This window comes from Spermophilus citellus (genome assembly GCF_964194105.1).
Source record: "Spermophilus citellus genome assembly, chromosome: 10".
In the NCBI taxonomy this organism is placed as follows: Eukaryota; Metazoa; Chordata; class Mammalia; order Rodentia; family Sciuridae; genus Spermophilus; species Spermophilus citellus.
The window spans coordinates 29,526,536-29,547,394 of record NC_138197.1 but is presented as its reverse complement, the minus strand read 5'-3'; the positions used below and the strand labels follow the sequence as shown (position 1 = coordinate 29,547,394).

The following is a 20,859-nucleotide window of genomic DNA, read 5'->3' as shown; positions in this document are numbered from 1 at the left end:
TAAACTTGAAGAGCGGGGAGGGTGTAGTGGAACTGCACAGAACATGATAGTGTGGTGAAGTGTGGTGAGAGACAGTATAGATGACACAAAGGATTAGAAAGCTACAAAATAATAAAGAGTAAGCAGGAGGTGGGGAGAAAATGACAAAAGAAAGGTGTCACATGAACTAATGACATAAAATATTTTGATTGGGGTGTGATAAATAGTGTATATAAGACAAGGTGAGAAAAAATGTACATTGGATTTAGCAACTAAAGGTTAGTAGTGTTTTCAGCCAGGCAAGTGTTTTAACATACTTTAGGGTAAATTTCAAATAGAAACTATTTATATGAATAACAAAACAAAGTAGTTCTCAAGCTAGGGGCGATGAGTAATCAATAATATCAATACCTAAACCAGAGCAGGCCCTTAATGTTTACTGTTGAAGTGCATGCACTATAGAATAACTCAATATTATGTTAACTGGAAAATAATGTTTAAAAAGTGGGGTAGGGTAGGTGTGGTATAGATAGTAAAAAAATATATATACTAGGTAAGAAAAAATGTACAACAGAGTGAGTGCTCACTTTAATCATAATTCAAAATTACTTCTTTTCATGTTAATATAGAAAGTTCCATGTGAACTGAGATAGGTATTACACATTTTCTTAATGTTTAACATGACTGAAAATTTATTATTAAACATTCAACAGGAGTAGGTTGAAATTCTCACCATAAATATAATCATCACTATTCTTAAAAATCATCTATGGATATTTATTTCATTTATTTATTTGTATGCGGTGTTGAGAATTGAACCCAGTGCCTCACACATGCTAGGAAAGCACTCTGCCACTGAGCTACAACCCCAGCCCGAATCATCACTATTTTTATTCACAATAAACTCAAACCTAAGATTCCTGAAAAGCTCTAATATCAAAATAGGGATGACTAAGAACTTGACAGCCACTCCTTAAAGTACTAGCTTCATATAAAGTGATTAAGAAACAGCTTCCCCTTATTTGTGTTTTCAACAGAGCTTATTTTTATTTTATTTTATTAAGAAATGTAGATAGAGACTGATAAATGCAATGGTATCAAGAAAAGAGCACTTCAAAACTTTTTCACTTTTATTTAAGGTTTTGACAATGAAGAGTTTATAAAATGTCATTATATTTGCTATATAATAATCATCAATTTCCAAGTAGGAGACATATGCCATAGTACAGTATCCATTGTAATATGTAAAATGATTCTTTATTCTTACTATTAATAAGATTTGGCTAAAATACCAAACATCCTTGCAGTAAAACTGACAATATAACGTAAGTAGCTTATAAGATTTCAAACTATCTCCTGAAAGAAATGAGAATGTTTCCCTTTGTCAGATACACTCTGAAAAGTTAGTGTCACAAAGGAACATCATGTGACTAGAAAAGTACAGCGCATGATACAGACTTCCTCCACATTAAACTGACAACCACTAAAAAAGACAATGACTTATGATACATAAGAAAACAGAACAGCTCTTCAGAAGGAATGACATGAGAAGGTATTTCTTATGAACAAACCTCTTTTTGAAGTCTTGAAGAGCTCTTTAGAGCACATAATCACAAAACAGATAAAGATCATTTATGTGACATGTTAAAGGATTCTTCTATATTACAATATCCTCCTTAATCTTAAACACAAGTCAAATATAAATACACTTTTAAAACTGTTATTCTATCAAACATTTCTTTGCTACCACACTTGGCTACTAGTGGCATTTGGATGCAAAGGCTTAACTCGTGCTAATCTGGATAAGCCAAGGCGGAGACTCTGATTTGGGGACCTAATGGAAACTCCTGCCATTGGACTGCTGCTGTTGCTGCTACTTCCGGATGCAGCTAAAAGAAAACACAAGATGTAACACAAATCATGTCAGAAATCTCTTAATAAAGATCAATTCTTAAAACAACAATAAAAAAATAGTTAAGCACTGTTCTGCTTTCCACATTCTATCAAGCAATAAAATAAACATTCAAAATAATGGCAAGTACTATATGACAGAAAGAACAGAGTATAGGGAGAGCACCCATAATGTGAAAATCCAAACTTTGAAAAACTTCAAAATCTGAAACAATCTGGTCCCAAGCACCTTGGATAAGAGATATTCAAAGTATTGCCCATTTTTAACTATCCCCAGAAGGCAGGGTAATGAACCAAAACTTAAACTACCGAAGCTGAAATGAAAAATAATTCAGTTGTAAAGGCATAAAGAAATAGAGACAACTATAATTTCTAAAGTAATGAAAAAAATCTCATGTATTTTTAAAGTTTATAATTTTTATAAGTACTACTTGAAAAGACTCTATTTTTCAAATATTAAACAAGTTTTAAAATGGCAAATAGATCTTCTTTAATTACTAATCAAAGTGAAACTCTTCATTTTTCATTGTTGTATTTCTTGGAAGAACTGGGATTTTTATATCCCTGGCTCATTTTTCCTTTGGGCTCTAGATGGTTTTCTCAAATTGAATAAGACAAGCAACAAATTGGCAACCTAGGGCCAAATCTAGCTTTCAGATACGCTATTTTGGGGAGACTGAGGCAGGAGGATTGAAGAGTTCAAAGCCAGCCTTAGCAATCTAGTGAGGCACTTAGCAACTCGGTGAGACCCTGTCTCTAAATAAAACAAAAGGAGCTGGGGATGTGGCTCAGTGGTTGAGCATCCCTGGGTTCAATCTCAGTATAAAAAAAAAAAAAAATGCTGTTTGGTCTACATGGTTTTTTAAAAGGTCATATTTTAAAATGAGGAGATTTCATATTAAAATCTGAATTTCTGGCTTCTCTTGAAAATATCAGATCTGTATGTACCAGCCTATCTCCCTGCATACAAACAATCTGATGGAGCTGAGTAGCTCTGCTTCCTTTAAGAGGGACAGAAGCTCTCAAGTCCAAGGGGTCCTGTTCACCCATTATCATTTGTCTGCCCTCTCACATACTCAATCTGTCAGCACAGTGTGCTTTATGATATTAACTCTTTACCCATCATTTCACTATCTCCTTTTAATTTTTTTGATCATGCTACTTTTTAACTTCTACAGTCATACCATTTAAAAAATTTTTCTTCCATTGAGGAATCACTAATTATTTTCAGAAAAAAAAAATATACTAAGTATTACTTTTTGAATGATATGGTATCATTATTTCAGTAACTAACTTTCACACCTTTCCTTCTCTAAAAACTTTGAAGTCCTCATTGAAAATCTTAACCAGAAAGAATTTTAAACATTATATTAGTTCTTGGTAATTCTGATAATAAAATGAAGACTCAGGTAAACCAAGTAATCATGCAGCCTCACAGTTGAACCCTAACTCTGTATGTTAATACCTAGCCATCATTCAGGAAGAGACCAGCATGGGCCAATCAAAAAAGATCATTCAAAAGAAGTGAACCTTGAGTAGTTTTGGAAGGACTCCAAAAGGGAGAGGGGACAGGAATATGATATGTGTTTAAAGGATAGAAAATGGATCAATTTGACTAAAGTAGAAGGTTCATGTAATTGGATGAAAGTGGACACAGGACTGGTTGGGTCGCAGCAATATTTTTGACCTAGATGAAGTTGAAGTCCAGTCCAGGGAATTCTTTTTTTTTTGGTACTGGGGACTGAACTCAGGGGCACTCAACCGCTGAGTCACATCCCTAGCCCTGTTTTGTATTTTACTTAGAGACCAGGTCTCACCGAGTTGCTTAGCACCTCACTTTTACTGAGACTGGCTTTGAACTTGTGATCCTTCTGCCTCAGCCTCCAGAGCCACTGGGATCACAGGCGTGTACCACCACACCCAGCTAGGTCCAGGAAATTCTTAAAGGATCAGTGAGATTTGGCTGGGTAGCAAAAGAAAACAAAGAGAAATCAAATTGTAAGAGCCAAAGGCTGAGTTTACTAAAGCATTTGTAAATGCTGGAATTCCCATGTACAACCCCAAGGCTTTGATAAGAAATGCAGAAGTCAGCAGGTACTGAGCACAAAAGACTTGTTATCAGAAATATAAATATCAGGAATCTCAAATGTTTACACTTGCTGACACTAAAATTCTACTAGTGGGACTTTTACCCTAAGAAAATAATCAGGGATGTGTCAGGTTTCTACAATAAAGATGTCTGTGCTTATGGCAAACTTATTTATAATAACAATGAAAAAAAATCATATATGACCTGGATGCCTAATAGATATAAAAATGCAGTAATTAAAAACAATGGTTTTGAAGACTATATAGTAATATGGGGAAAAGCTCACATATAACATTTAGAACTAGGGAGAAAAGAATCTACGACTGGTAATTTCCTAAACCCCTTGCCCTTGATCGCAAATATACCATACCTGGTGGGACCCACTTCGGTCTCTTGATTTCAGCTGAAGGACTGTGTATTTGCAATGGTTTCCTAGTGACCTCCAAAGAATGATAAGCTTCCTCAGGTGAAGTCTGAGATTCTGATTTGATAGCAGCTGCAGCAGAGTCTACTGAAGTCACTTATTTGAAAAATACATACAAAGAAGCTTGTCATATGGGAAGATAGTTCAAGTCTAGCATGTATAAGTAAAAATTATAAGTTTCATAACCATATAAAATTAAAAAGGCAATATCAAATTCGAAAAACAAGTCAAGAAATTTTTATTGAAAGCCTCAAGATTGCCTTCTTTTTTTTTTTTTTTTGGAACGGGGGATTAAACCCAGAGGCGCTTTACTACTGAGCCACATCCCCAGCCTTTGCCTTTTTTATTTTGAGATAGAGTCTAGCTAACTTGCTTAGGGCCTCGATGAATTGCTCAGACTGAACTCAAACTTGCAATCCTCCTGTTTCAGCTTCCCAAGTTGCTGGGATGACAGGTGTGAGCCACCACACCTGGCTAGGACTGCCATCTTCTATGAAAATTTTTATTCCAGGCAATGTGGTCTCACACACACTACCCTTCACTTTTTACAGCAACTATAATACAGAAAAGGAAACAGAGGTTAAGCAATTTGCTTGTAGTTTGACACTTACTACATGCCTGAATTGGGATTAGAAACCAGGTTTGAACCAGAAGTTCATTTTTGTAACCATTACACAATAGTGTCTCATTAGTATGTGTCAGGGAGTCAATAGGCTCTAGGATTACAAAAAGTTTATATAACTCATGAATCTGTACTCCAAAGGAATTTGTGGTTCTGTCACTGGCCTGGGAAAGACAGGAAAGAGCTGTGTCTAATGCAGTGTGCAAAGGAACATGTCACTCTCTGGAAGAATGCTCAGTAGGAAGGGAACTTACAACCTGGTATGTGTTTAGAAGTCACAGGAAGGGGATGAGGCTGGGCTGAACCAAATCAAAGCTAAAGGGTAAAGATGAATTGAGGGAAGTTTTCTAGGCAGAGGGAGTACAGCATAATGCAAAGCTATAAAGTATAACAAGTTCCAAGACCAGTACTGGTTCAGTATGTCTAGAGCAGGAATCTTAAGAATAGGAAAGGTGAGAGACACAGTCAAGGTACAATCACTTATGAAGAGCCATATAGAGGAGTCTGACTGGTCCACAATCATGTATTAAATTTTCTGAGGAGTAATTTGCATTTTGAAAGCATCTTCCTGGTGGTAATGTAAGGCAAATAGACCACTCAGAAAGCTATTATGGTAATCCGGGAGAGGTGATGAGAGCCTGAGGTAAGGTGGAGAAGGGAGGGGATAGTAGCAATTAAACATGTATTAGTAATTAATTGTGGGGAGGTGGTGATGGAGATGAAGAATAATCTATAACTTGCAAGTTCCTCTCATGGGGAACGGCTTTGAGGCCATTGTTTACTTTGAGAATGAATGTAAGAATGGGAACAGGTTTGTGTTCTTTTTGCTGGGGTGGGAGGTGAGGGAGGAGGAAAAAAAGAGAGGTAGAACAGAATCTCACTTTGAGACAATGCTTGCTTTAAGATACCTAAGGGGTTTCTAAATGTATACAAGTATGAACACATTCACTACATACTCTTCCCAATGTTACATCCATAACACCTGACTGTCCAACATAAGTTTCTATGGTAGAAATTTTCTATATTTTGTATTATCAGAGATGGTAACTGCTAGCCACATACTATTTTGAATACTTGAAATGTGGCTAGCAAAACTGAGAAACTGGCTTTCAAATGTTAATTAATTTTAATTAACTTAAATATAATATAACCCTACATATAGCTAGTGGCTAACTTATGTTAGACAAAAGTGCCAAAAACATGTATTGGAGAAAAGATAGCATCTTCAACAAATGGTGCTGGAAATCCATATGCAACAAATGAAATCAAACCCCTAAGTCTCACCATGCTCAAAACTCAACTCAAAATGGATCAAGGAGCTAGGAATTAAACCAGAGACTCTGCGTCTTATAGAAGAAAAAGTAGGCCCTAATCTTCATCATGTGGGATTAGGCCCTAACTTCCTTAATAAGACTCCCATAGCACAAGAATTAAAACCAAGAATCAATAAATGGGATGGAATCAAACTAAAAAGTTTTTTCTCAGCAAAAGAAACAATCTGGGAGGTGAACAGAGAGCCTACATCCTGGGAGCAAATTTTTACCCCTCACACATTAGATAGAGCACTAATCTCTAGAGTATATAAAGAACTCAAAAAGCTAAGCACCAAAAAACCAAATAACCCAATCTACAAATGGGCCAAGGACCTGAACAGACACTTCTCAGAAGAGGATATACAATCAATCAATAAATATATGAAAAAATGTTCATCATCTCTAGCAATTAGAGAAATGCAAATCAAAACTACTCTAAGATATCATCTCACTCCAGTTAGAATGGCAGCTATTATGAAGATAAACAACAATAAGTGTTGGCGAGGATGTGGGGAGAAAGGCACACTCACATTGCTGGTGGGACTGCAAATTGGTGCAGCCATTATGGAAAGCAGTATGGAGATTCCTTGGAAATCTGGGAATGGAACCACCGTTTGACCTAGCTATCCCTCTCCTCAGTCTATACCCAAAAGACTTAAAAACAGCATACTACAGTACACAGCCACATCAATGTTTATAGCAGCACAATTCACAATAGTTAAACTGTGGAACCAACCTAGGTGCCCTTCAATAGATAATTAGATTAAAAAAATGTGGCATATATACAAAATGGAATATTACTCAGCAATAAAGGAGAATAAAATCATGGCATTTGCAGTAAATGGATGACATTGGAGAAGATAATGCTAAGTGAAGTTAGCCAATCCCACAAAAACAAATGCCAAATGTTTTCTCTAATATAAGGAGGCTGACTCATAGTGGGGTAGGGAGGGGGAGCATGGGAGGAATACATGAATTCTAGATAGGGCAGAGGGGTAGGAGGGGAAAGGAGGGGGCAGGGGATTAGCAAGGATGGTGGAATACGATAGACATGCTTATCCAAAGAACATGTATGAAGACACAAATTGGTGTCAACATACTTTATATAAAACCAGAGATATGAAAAATTGTGCTGTATATATGTCATAAGAATTGTAATACGTTCCGCTGTCATTTATTTTTTAAAAAAATCAATAAAAATTTCTCAAAAGTTAGGCAATGCATTAATAGAACTAGAAATATAATCCACTTTTCCTCATTCTTACGTAACAAATACAATTTATTTTCAACATTACATACTAATGTCCCTTGCAAAGTAACTTGCTTCAAGATACACAGAAAAGACTTTAAATGGTAAATCCAAAGGAAAATTGAAATTTTAGTTTTTAGTGTGGGTTGGTGAAGAAGCACAAATACCTAATTATTTTTTCTTACTATAGCTAGTAGTACACAAAATAATGGCCCCTCAAAGATGACTATATTCTAAGTTCCAGAACATGTGAATATTCTACCTTATGTACAGATGTGATTAAGTTAGGACCTGTGGAGGATATTATCTTGAATCTGGACAGTGTAATCACTAGGGTCCTTAAGAGAGTCAACATTAGATTGACATGATGTGAGAAAGTCCAGATGGAACAGAGATACAAGCCAAGGATCACAGACCCTCCAGAAGCTGGAAAAGGCAAAAGGTATATTCTCCCCTAGAGTTCCACAAAGGAACACAGTCCTGCTGACAGCTTGATTCTAGCCCTCTGAGGAACACTTTGGACTTCTGAACTGTAAAATAATTACTGTGTTGTTTGAAGCAAGGAAGTTTGGGGTAATCTGTTATAATAGTATTAGGAAACTAACAGTTTTATCTCTAAAAGCTCCTACATTTAAATTTTAACATGTGGAAACCAGATGAATTTGTCAATTTAAAAAACATTCTAATCTAAAGGTTATTAACTAATTCAAAATAGAACAGAGGGAAGAATATGACTCAATTGGTATTTAATTTTTAGTAAGTACTTAGCACCATGCTATTTAATGTGAGAGCAACTCCTAAAGTCTGACCAGGAGAAACTGTAGTTTCAAATAATAAATATACATATGCATACAAAAACTAAAGCAGAAAAGTTGATAGCAATAATAAAACAAATTTATTTAAAGAATGTTATCTTTTACAATAATTATTATAACATGACGAATTAAAAAACATCCTAACTTTTTTAACACAAGAAACAGGTATTCCATGTTCAAGTCATCACAAATTCCAAGTTTCTCTATAAAAATGGTTTCTAACTGAATTTGTTTTGGGAAAACAAAAATCAAAAGTGCCCTAAACATCTGGAAAAAGATCTCGCAAATAGAAGAGTTGGCCAAGCATAAAAGCAAGAAATTAGAACCATTCAAGCTGCCCTGTTTAACTGCCCAGAGAAAATGTGATCTAGGAGATAAGAGTTCAACTCCTGAACTGACAAACCTATATTCAAATTCCAGCCCCTCACTTATTAGATGTAAGACTTTCAAAGATATTTAACCTCTGAGCCTCAGTCTTCTCATCATAAGATACAGGTGATAATGAAGTTCACAGCAGGTGGCTATACTAAAGCATGTAAATACATATTTAGTGCTAGCACAGTTAGAGGGGGACTCAGAATCATCATCTGCTTTTCTCCCACCTCCTCTTACACTGCTTTCTTTTATATTTTAACTAAAAATGAACATTAGTAAAATATTAAGGTGAGCAAAGGCAAAGACAAGAAATTTGCAGCAATCAAACCCAATACATTTCCTTTATAAAATTAAGTATTTGGGACCAAGCTTACCCAAAGTATTACATTTGGATTTAGATTTCTTCTCTTTCTTTTCTACTGGGGATTTTACCTTCACTTCTTTCTTTTTAATTTCTTTAACTTTACTTTTTCTCATAGTAAAGTCTTCATCATTATCTTCACTCTCATCAAAATCAGAATCCTCCTCAGAATCATCACCTAAAACAGAAGATTATATATATATAATATATAACAAATATATAACAGAAAATTATATATACTTTGTTCTAAAAAAAAATGAAGCTTCTGGTAAATCCACTTTATTTGCAGCTTTTGCATCAGATTCCTGGGCACCGCTGTGCTCTACCATTTCCAGCAGCAGAACACTGCAGTGTTGAAACTGAGTGCCTGGCTTGGAATCCTTTCCCCCCAACCCCTTATACATGTTGTCTGACTCAGGTTACTAACTTTACAGTGCTTCAGATTCCTCTTCTTGAAAATGGGGACATTGTGCCAATTTTATGAGAACAAATTCTGACATATATCAAACACAATTGTTATCTATTACCATTATCACTATAATTTTCCATCAGTAATTTTTACTTCAGATTTTACTAGTTTAACTCACTTTTTGTTTGTTTGATACTAGGGATTGGACCAGGGGATGAGCCACATTCTCAACCCTTTTTATTATTTATTTGGAGACAGGGTCTTGCTAAGTTACTGAGGCTGCGTCAAACTTACAATCTTTCTGCCTCAGCATGCACCACCACTTCCATCCAATTCTCAATAATTTTTGAAAAGAAGGGTAGAGTATAAAAGCTAGTTTTTCAAAATCATGACATTTATGAAAGTAACAATATACCTTCACTTAATTACATATGCTTCAACATTCTGGAATAGAGAAGAGACTATACCACAACAATATTATTAACCCTCATTTCCCATAGGCTCTTTTCTGTACTGCATGAGATAATATAAGCCAGTGATGTAATATGGAAAGTACGGTAGTGGTTCTAGAAAAAAAGCACTGCCTAAACTCTCGTATTTACACTTGTCTACTCCATTGTGCATGCTTTTTCATCATTCAGAAATATAATTTTATCCCTTTAGTTGGTCTAAAAGATCCTTATTTTTCAAGCATGGCTGAAAGATGATCTCTTACCCAAAGCTTTCCCCCAAAATGCCACAATTGCATTTAGCTGTCCTATTTGTTCCTCAAGTTTGTATACCCTAAATATTTAGCACAGTGTTCTGCACACATTAATGGCCTCCAAGAACTTTTACTGCATTCCAGAAGAGTTAATTTTGAAGCAGAGTGTAACTTACCAGTTGCAATGTCTGGCTCGGTGTCATCAGCACTATCACCATCACTGCCTTCCAAAAGCATCTTCCTCTGCTGAGCCACAGCTTTAGATGCTGCTTTTCTTTTCTCTTGAACACCACGAGCATCATCTTCCTCTGTGATCTTGTCCAAATCTTCAGGAGAGGCATAAACATCAATGGAAAACTTTGTTGTAGCTAATATTTCAAGAACAGCAAAGCAGACATGACAACCGTCTTACTTGCTCAGGTTCATCCCTCCCCTGTTCCTAGTAATACACTACATGGTCCAAGCTGGGTTACTCACAGCACATCAGTACACTGGCAATAGACTCCAGTTTTAAAGATGAATTCAATAGTCTTTCCCCAAGAATTTTCAAAATGGAACTGAGAAGATACAGTCCCTATCTTTAGTGGTCAACTGCTGAGGACTAAAAGCCATGGGTAGTCATGACACTCCAACAGGGAAGAAAATGGGTATGTAGTAGTTAAGAGGATAAGACTAAAACTTAGAGAAACAAAAGTCAAGAGATAAAAGAGTCTTGACCATTTAAAGATCTTATTCTAGTCACAGTTTCTGGAATTTAAATAAACGTTAGAAAAATAGCATTGCAGATGAAAAAAATTTACCATCAAAAACTTACCTAAATAATCACTGGTTACACTGCAATTAGATATATGAGATTTATTCATTATTTCTGTTTCACTGTTGCTGTGTTTTTCAATGCCTAAATATTAGGAATAAGAAAAAATTCAGATGCATCTTAATAAACTGATAACTACAGGAAGATTAGTGCTAAAATGTAATAGCATCTAGATACTGATAAATGATCTGAAACCCAAACTAGCACAATGATTTTACTTGGAGAGGCTAGCATATAGTTAGGAGTTTGGGCTCTGAAATCAAAAAGACTTAGGTTCAAATTCAGGCTCATAAATGGGCTTATCCTTAGACTTAATTTCCTCATCGATAACAGGAAGATAAAAATTGTGTATCATAGGATTAGTATGGGAGATTAGGTGTAAATTTATGTTGCACAACACATAGGAAATAGTCAATAAATATTAACTATCACTTCTGTGTAGGCAAAGACATGCTTTTACTAACTTTCATTCTCTCTAATCATTACAATAACCTTTAAATGAAACATTTTAAGAGGCTTTTAAGTCATGATAACAGGTACTTTTAAATCCCAATGCTAAGAATTGTATCATTCAATGGGATTGGTACTTATAAGAGACTCCTACTACGCATTCTACAATGTCTTTTAAGAGATAAATTTCATTTTCTCCATTTTAGATATAATACATAACAATTCTCTTTTGAAGTTTTTTGATTTCTAATTCCTAAAAATCTCCCTAATCAAACTGCTTTGTTTAGTTTTAAATAAGAGGCAATACTGATTTAAAAAACAAACACTTCACTTATCCCCCTAAATAAAAGAATTTAATCCAAAACAATTTAACCCAAAAAGCATTTTAGGAATTCAAGTCTTTTCCATCTCTCTAGAATATCAATATTACCAGAAAAAAAAAAAATCAATGAAGAAAACCCACAGAGAGATTCAGAAGTCATTCTCTTTAAATCTATGGAACCCGCAAGCCAAATTAGTACCTTTAAACCTTTGGCAATAATAAAAAATACCATGTCATATTTAACTAATTTGGGTTGGGAGAAAAAAAGAGGTAGACTACTAGAAGTATATAGGTCGTTTGATCAAGAAATTAAATTTTCACTGTATATCAAGCTGTAATTGACCTTCCAAGTTCATAGTGTATGTCTCCAATCTTACCTTGGGTTCTAGGCAGAGATGTATACATTTGTATGACATTGACACTGCTGAATCAAGAAATGAATCTAATTATACCCTCTGTAATTTGTTCTATCTATAGTTCAAAGTATTCAAATTTTATTCTTTCAACTGTGAAGGCCCACCCCAAGTAATGATTATTAAAACAATAAGCTTTTAATGATAAATATACAAAAACAAAGTTACTTTTATTTTGAGACTTCTGTACATCATTGGGGACTGTTGGAAGTTCCTTCATTGACAAAGCTAGAGCCACTTCTAAGCCTCTCTGGAAGAGTTTTTCATCTAAGGTCATCCTGAAATAGACAAGCAAATAGTTTCTAAAAGTATCAATCTCCACAAAACAGCAAAATTTGAGATTTTCCTACATTACTATTTAAGAGCTCCTAACCTAACAAAAATGTTTTTAAATAATAACCATCATCAATTGACCTTGGAAGATAAGACTTCTAAAATGTTTTTGTGCACTTGCGCACGCACGCGCACACACACGCACAGTTCCTTCAAACCTGTTAGGTTATATATGTTATATTATGTAACAAACTCTCTCTCTCTATATATATATATATATATCCTAACAGGTTTGAAGGAACATTGTGTGCCTTTGAACTTACTGTTCTCTATAATTGTAATGTCTCTCTTTAACATAAGCTCTATCCAGGAAGCACCTGCGCAACCTAAGACAGACTTAGTTCCAAGGTCACTTCCACTTAGATAGCTTTCTTTCTTTTTTTTTTTTTTTTTTTAAAGAGAGAGGGAGAGAGGAGAGAGAGAGAATTTTTAATATTTATTTTTTAGTTCTCGGCGGACACAACATCTTTGTTGGTATGTGGTGCTGAGGATCGAACCCGGGTTGCACGCATGCCAGGCGAGCGCGCTACCGCTTGAGCCACATCCCCAGCCCCTTAGATAGCTTTCTTGACCTCACCCACACCCCTTTAATAGACATTACAGTTCTTATATTTAAAAAAAAAATTGTTTTTACATATGTTCCTCCCAATCTAGACTTAGACACTGCACTACCGAGAATACTAAAAGTACCCTCAAGAGTCTGTAATGGTAATGAGAAAGGTGGGGACATGTTGAGAGCCACAGCCTAAAGGGCCCCAGCAAACTTCCAGCTGCCAGTTGATGATTGGCTCACAGCAGCCCCAGCAAACTTCTAGCTGTCAACTGATTGGCTCCTCTGCGGTGATGCTCATTTGGGCTGTTTCCCCGCCCTTTCAGACCACGGAGCTGCTCATTGGGGGACTTTTTTTGGCTCTGCCCATGCGACCCAGCCAATCAGCCTCAAGAGCAGGAGGAGTGGGGGAGGTTGAGAGGCTTGTGGGAAGCCATAGTGGCAGTTGGGCTCTGAAGGTTTTTCCTGAAGAGCTGTTTTGTTTGGCGTGTGTGGTTCTAAAAATAAAGTTCGTTTCTTTTGACAAGTGGCTCCTGAATTGTGCCCAGCCAGACTGCGGCAGGGACAGAAGACATGCAACTAATTATCTCATATAAAGCCGTAAGTCTCCTGTTCAAGTTGGTCAAAAGTGCTATGAAGCATAAGAGAAAGAAAAATCAGAGACAGATGAGGAAAGATTATAAAAAGAAGTACTAAAGTTCACCTTGAAGGATTATTATTTTTAAAATAAATATTTTTGAGACATAATTCACATACCATAAAATTCACCCTTCTAAAGTATCAATTCAGCAGATTTTAGTATAATCAAAGTTGTGAAACCATCACCACTACCTAATTTTAGAATAGTTTCAGAACCTGAAAAAGAAACCCCATATCCACTTATCCCTCCCCTAGTCACTGGCAACCTCAAATCTACTTTCTATTTCCATGTATTTACCTATTCTAGGCATTTCATATAAATGGAATCATATGTGATCTTTTGTGTCTTTTTTTTTTCATTCATAATAATGTTTTCAAGGTTCATTCATATTGCAGCATATATCAATAGTTTATTTATTTTTATGGCCAAATAACACATTGTCTAGATATATCCTATTTCTCCACTAAGTAATTGATAGTCATTTGGATTGCTTCCATTTATTGGCTATTACGAATAATAGTGTTATAAACATTTATACTACAGGCTTTTGTGAAGGCACAGTTTCAATTTCCTTGGCTATATACCTAGATCATAAAATAACTGTTTTCCAATTTGGCTGCACCATTTTACATTCCCATAATAATGTATGAGAGTTCCAATTTCTCCACACCTTTCTTAATACTTGTTATTCTCTTTTTATTATTGTCAATTAGAGGGTATGAAGTAGTATCATACTATGGTTTTCATTTGTATTTCCCTGACAGTTAATGATGTTAAGCATCTTTTTATGTGTTTATTGGTTATTTGTGTATCTTCCTTAGAGAAATGCTTATTCAAATTTTTTGCACAATTTAATTGGGTTACTGGCTTTTTTACTGTTGAGTTTGAGTTCTTAATGTACTTTGGATGCAAGTGTCTCTAAGTTATACATTTGCAAATATTCTCTCCCATCTATGGGCTATTGTTTCACTATGTTTAATATACGAGAAACTCAAAAACAAAGAATGAAAAATGTAGATCAGGACATGGGATGAATTTGTCTATGCTAACTAACTTTTCATAGAGAAATTTCTAGCAGTAAAATATCCCAAGTGCCAGTTAATAGTTCTCTTTGCCCCATCTCCTCCCCATATGACAAGTTTTGGGTCTCTCAGAACTTCTTTCCATCACTCTCCCTTCCCTCTTGATACCAATTAATGGAATTCCAGATTTAGTCTAGGAATTACAGGATCTCTTAACTGTTAGACAAGTCACAGGAAAGGAAAAGTATCATTTATCTGCAGAAAAATACATGGTTTAAAAATTTTTCAACTGTTATAAAAGTGTAATGTTTTAAAAAGTAGTCTTGTAAGATTTGAGGACTGCAGACGCAGGCACAGATCCATAATTATTATAGTCTCAATATTTAACGGGACATATGTTTATGAATTTCTTTTTAAAATAAGAAGAGAGTTTAATAGTCTTTAATGTCCCTATCCTCCAATAGTACTAAACAAGATCTATAACTCTGCTCAAATTCTAATTTAAACTGAGAATTTGAAACTGTGTCTCTTAAATAAACACATCTAATGTCATATATTTACTGTCTTACCTCTCACCTTTTTTTAGGGGTCTTGTCTTGTAGTTGAATGTCTTCTTTCTGGGGATTCTTCATAGGTTTTGGTTTATCTTGTTTTGACTCCTTTGATGATGTTCTAGATTTCTTGTTTAAAGGTATAGTTGCAGAAACAAAATCATCTATTTATGTGTAAATGAAAAAGAAAAGAAATAAAATTATTTCTTAGTTGGAATTCAAGTTTTATAGGTAAGCAAGTTATTTAATTTCTATAGTTTAAAAATCTTCATTGATGGGGCTAGGGTTGTGGCTCAGTGGTAGAGTGCTCACCTAGCACATGCAAGGCCTTGGGTTCGATCCTCAGCACCACATAAAAAAAAAATAAATAAAATAAAGGTATAAAAAATTAAAAAAAAATATTCATTGGTATTGTTTGTCTTTATTCTCACCCAACTCCTATTGTTAGATGGCCTTTATTTTTCAAAATATCAATCTATAAAAAGCCAGTTCACTAAAAAATAAATAAACTGCAAAGGGTTTCAAGGAAAATATGATTAATTAAAAACCTGTAAGACCATTAGAAAAACTAAATTTTTATCACATTGAAAAGTGGAAATGTATTTTTATGTCATACTAAGGATTGAATCCAGGTCGTTGCACATGATAGGAAAGAAATCTACCACAATGCTAAGTTATATCCTCAGGCTTTTTTATTTAATTTTGAGACAAGGACTCACTAAGTTGTCCAGGCTGGACTCAAACTTGTGATTCCCCGCCTCAGTTTTCTAAGTAGCTGGGGTTATTAAATTTTTAATAAAACTTCACAAGGTAGGCAAATACTTTTCCAAAGGCACATTACCTATTCCTAGTACATTAACCAAGCTAAGGAAAGTAAGAAGTATCACAAGGGAAGAGAATTTTTCTAGGAGTAGCAGTTTTTTGTTTTGTTTAGTTTTCTTTCATTACCATAATAAGCTTCCTATGAGCCTACCAAAGTAACTTCTTAATTCCTATGAAAGGAATGTTCTTTTCCAATCCAATACTGTCCAGTCACACCTCAGAACTGTTTCTTCTCTTGACACTTATAAAACTGCAACTGTGGCTTTTAAACGCATGTATGTATACCTTCAGGGTCCATGCAGTCTTAATCACATACTTTAGCAATTATTAACATATGCTATCTTGTTTATGTATCCCTACATAGGAATACCGTAATTTACAACTTTCGGCACCTCCACCCCACCCAGTATGCAGAACACTGGCAATTTATAAATATCTGCTGACCAATGACTGTAACAAAAATCTCAAAGTTATATTCTATACTATTTTTTCTCAAGTTGTAAGCACCGAAGGCTAAGCCCAAAGCCAAACAGTTCCCATCAAACCTTGGAATTACTAAAATATTTACAGAAAACTTGGATGGTTTGGGAAGGAAATATAAAATCTAATTCTAGACTGGGGATACAGCTCAGCGGTAGAGCACCTACCTGGCATCTCTGAGGTCCTGTGTTTGAGACCAAGCACCATGAAAAGAAAAAGAGGGGAAAAACCTACTTCAAAGTATACTGTACGCTAATGTTTCTCAAACTTTTGAATCAAAGTTCTCTTAAGGCAGAGACAAGTAAACATATAATAAATACAGCAGAGTTCAAGCCTAACCTTTCTTATTCAGACCTACCTCATAATACAATTGGGGAATATTTAATATTTGAGCTATATGTGTTATATAAATACTGACGAAATAAATGTCCAAATCTTTTAAGCAAAAATAAGAAATTATACTTACCATCGCTATCAGAGTCCTCAAACTGTGAGTAATTGACTGGTTTCTTATGTCTATGGCCAAGACAGAAATTTTTCATTAATACAAATATTAATTTCTTACCTTCACTCACAAAGGCTATTAATAGTCTGGAATAAAGGAAACTGTGTTTATATTTTTTTTGAAATACTTAAATCTAAAACATGATTTGCACTTTAAAGTAGGGACTTAGCTGATACAGATAAAACTATACCTGTTATAGAAATTAATCTACATAGCTCACAAAATAAAGACAATCTATGTAATTAACAGTTACAATTTATATACTGTTTAGTTGTTACTGGGCATTTATAAATTCCTTTTGTAGGTGTTTTATTGTTTTTCATGTGCATTACATCTTTCTTACTACACTATAAACGACACCAAAAGTCATTCTTTATAAAATATCTCATAATATTTTTTATGCAATCGACTCTTAAAAACATGGTGACTTTGTTCCTGTGAACTGAAATGAATCTTTATACTACTTCAGAAAGCATGAGAAGAAAATTATATTCAAAGTGGAAATATTCTTTCCTACTCTTTGTACTATGAAATGTCTCCAAATCTTTGTCTTCTGCCAAATGCCCAAGTGTGGAAATCTAGTTAACCAATTGGTTTTCTTTAAAATAAAAATAATTCAATAAAAAAAGGGTAGTTCATTTTATAATCTTGCAAGTGCTATTCCTTGAGAAAACCAATATTCTTCAGTATGTAAAGTACTTTATGGATACTTCCCATATCCTCACATACAATATTAAAAAGAATACTACTTATGTTACTCTCCTTCAGAGTTAAAGAATTTGAGAGCTGATAAAATTATTGAAAGCTCTTTAGAAATGCTAAGGTTGAAAAATAGTAAAATAAAACCAAAAGCCTATTAAAAAGAGAAGTACACCCAAGGGTTGAGCTATAATAAATATAATGTCTTATTTCAAGCACATTTTTAATGAAACTTGGATTTTGTTTTTCACACAGCAGTTAAGAATGCAATGACTTCTAAAAGTCTGGTGCCACTGCATTGATTTGTGCCAAATCATCATTGTAGTACAAATGACAAAGGAGTGAAAAAAGTAAATAATAAAAGTAAATATTATCATCAAAACAGTACTGACCTCATGGACCTCCTGAGAAGGTTTTAGAGACCCTCCAGAGGTTTGCAGACTATCCTTAGAGCTATTCCTAACAAACGGATTACATCTTCACTACTTGGATGTTTAAAATCCATTTCAAATTTAATGTGTTGAAAACAGAAATCTTGACTCCCCAGTTCCTTTCCCAATGTTTGCAAGTAGCTAGCAATAAGTGGTGAAAAGCAAAGTAAGGTCACAAGTGTTTTTTAAATTACTTTAGGGTTTTCTTTAAACTATCATCAGAGTAGATGAGAAATCAAGTGGTGGCAGTTAACCTATAGAAAATAAACAAAAGCAAGGGAGCTATTTGGAAAACACCTCAAAAGAAAAGGATCAATGGGACTAACTTTTGACAGGATCCACTAAGGTTGATGTAAAGCTAGGAATTATGGCTATAGGTGTCTCCATCTGTCTGGGAAGGAAGATTCCTTTAGCAGCACAGGGGCACTAAGGTAACTGCTGACCAGCTATGACCCCAGGGCCCACATGAACATGGGATTGACTTGTAAATGAAGCCCCTAAATAGGATGGACACCATGACAGTTACGAAGAGGACAGACTAAATTCAAATACTCCATTGCCCAATGTGAAGGAGGAGTTGAACACCTGTTTGGCAAAGAGTGTAGGTCCCCAGTTCTCCTGGTAAACATCAAACGGCAATAAATTTGGAGATGCCATCATATCCTGTGTGTGTGTGTGTGTGTGTGTCTCATGTTCTCTGCTTAAGCCTCACTTTGCTTTGACTTTACTTTCACTTATAATAAATTGCTCTTGCATGACTTTTGGTGTCTGACTTTAAATTTTCTTTAGTCAGAACACAAGGAAGTTTGGCATTTTAGCTCCCCTGCTTTCTTGTGATGCTTTTCCCCTGCCTTCCTGATGATTTCCTCATCTCAGTTAATGCAAGATCATCCATTTAGTAGTTCAGATCAAAAATATTAGTCATTCTTGATTCCCCTTTTCTCTTACTTCCACATCCACTTCTATACCTCTAATATATCTATATCTATATATCCCAAATTCATCTGATCTATTCCATGTCCCCCAATAACATCCTACTCCAAACTACTACCCAATGATATAATAGAGTGATTTTCCTGCTTCCATTATAGCACCATCCCCCATTTGATCTCCACCAGTGACCTTTATAAAAGCAAAATTAGATTTCTCTCCCATATTTAAACTCTCCCATTGGTTTCCCATTGTACTTAGAATAAAATCCAAATTCCTTTAGAAGGCCTAGAAGGCCTTACCTTCTCTGGCCCTATTTATCTAACCTAACCCCAACAATTCTCCCCACTGCTTGCTAATGCTACAGCCTCAATCTCTCCCTTAATTACAGTCAAGCTGATGGCCTTGACTCTTATTCCCACTACCTGGATTGCCCCATATTTTTGCCTGGCTAACTTCTCATAATTCATGTCTCTGGACATACATCAGAAAAGTCCATCCTTCCTTCCTTACAGTTAAGGGTTTCCTTCCTACTGTATGACATTGGCATGTTTATTTTTGGGACCCTATGCTCACCTTATACTAGAATGTAACCTCCAGTACCTAATACAGTACAGAAATAAATATATTCGATGACTGTACTATATGAATGACTTATCCTAGGCTTTCGATGGTATTCAATTGTGATTAAGTTGAGGAATAATTTCTGGTGGTATTAATGGAAAATAAAGGATCTAGTGTCAAATGACTTAGGGTGAGTATTGTCCTTCGATTTTCTAGCTGAGTGACTCAAGAAAATCGGCTTTTATGTCTAGAAGTTTTAAATCCAGAAACAGGAATGCCTTCTCTTTCTATACCAAAGGATTAGCGGTGAACAAACAAAAAACGACAAATAAGTACGTGCTCGCTGAAGTGCAAAACGTCGTTTAGGTGCAACATACAACAAGATCTTACTTGAATGGAGTCGAGGGTAAAAGAAACGGCAACAGCTGAGAAGCAAAGTAAGGAGTGGGTAAGAGCTAAGAAGCTGGGACACGGGCTGGGGAGGTGGCTCAAGCGGTAGCGCGCTCGCCTGGCATGCGTGCGGCCCGGGTTCGATCCTCAGCACCACATACCAACAAAGATGTTGTGTCTGCCGAGAACTAAAAAATAAATATTAAAAATTCTCTCTCTCACTCTCTCTCCTCTCTCACTCTCTCTTAAAAAAAAAAAAACTTTAAAAAAAAAAAAAAAAAAAAAAGAAGCTGGGACACCTCTAAGCGACGGGTGTCTCTCATTGCTGACTGGAATGTTTCCTGGTAACTGTTGATCCCACCCCTCCCACCGTTGTCCTCTGTCTTAAACGCTCTTTCCCCTCAATCCTGCATACAAGTTGCCTACAGTGTCCTCCTGCTCCTTCTCCCCACTACTGCCGAATCCAACGAACTACTTACCTAACCGGCCGCACCATGTTCGCGGTTAGGCTGGAAAATTGCAGCGCTCAAGTTTCAGCTGGTAGCAGTGGCGGTTTCAATTCCCGCGCAAAAAACCGGACATCGCGCTCTCCGCCTCCGCTGCCGCCGGGTCCTCCAATCATGAGCAGCCGGCCTGCTGCTGCCGCCGGGTCCTCCAATCATGAGCAGCCGGCCTGCAGCGGAGCCTGCGCTT

At 35.7% G+C, this 20,859-nt stretch overlaps 1 protein-coding gene across 2 annotated transcripts; it reads right to left on the bottom strand.

Annotated features, from left to right (window-relative positions):
- Positions 1 to 1,262: 1,262 nt before the first annotated feature.
- Positions 1,263 to 20,781, bottom strand: RAD51AP1 (RAD51 associated protein 1). 2 transcript variants are annotated; one of them, XM_081311568.1, is made up of 9 exons: positions 20,646 to 20,781; positions 17,114 to 17,163; positions 15,371 to 15,509; positions 12,418 to 12,527; positions 11,065 to 11,148; positions 10,427 to 10,576; positions 9,152 to 9,316; positions 4,350 to 4,499; positions 1,263 to 1,868 (listed from the first exon to the last, which is right to left on the bottom strand). In XM_081311568.1, the coding sequence occupies exons 1-9, from the start codon at positions 20,660 to 20,662 to the stop codon at positions 1,723 to 1,725; spliced, it is 1,011 nt and encodes a 336-aa protein (XP_081167694.1). In that variant the 5' UTR covers positions 20,663 to 20,781; the 3' UTR covers positions 1,263 to 1,722. The 2 variants fall into 2 exon arrangements, with proteins under 2 accessions (XP_081167694.1, XP_081167695.1); XM_081311569.1 differs by lacking the exon at positions 4,350 to 4,499 and having other exon boundaries at positions 9,210 to 9,316.
- Positions 20,782 to 20,859: the final 78 nt, after the last annotated feature.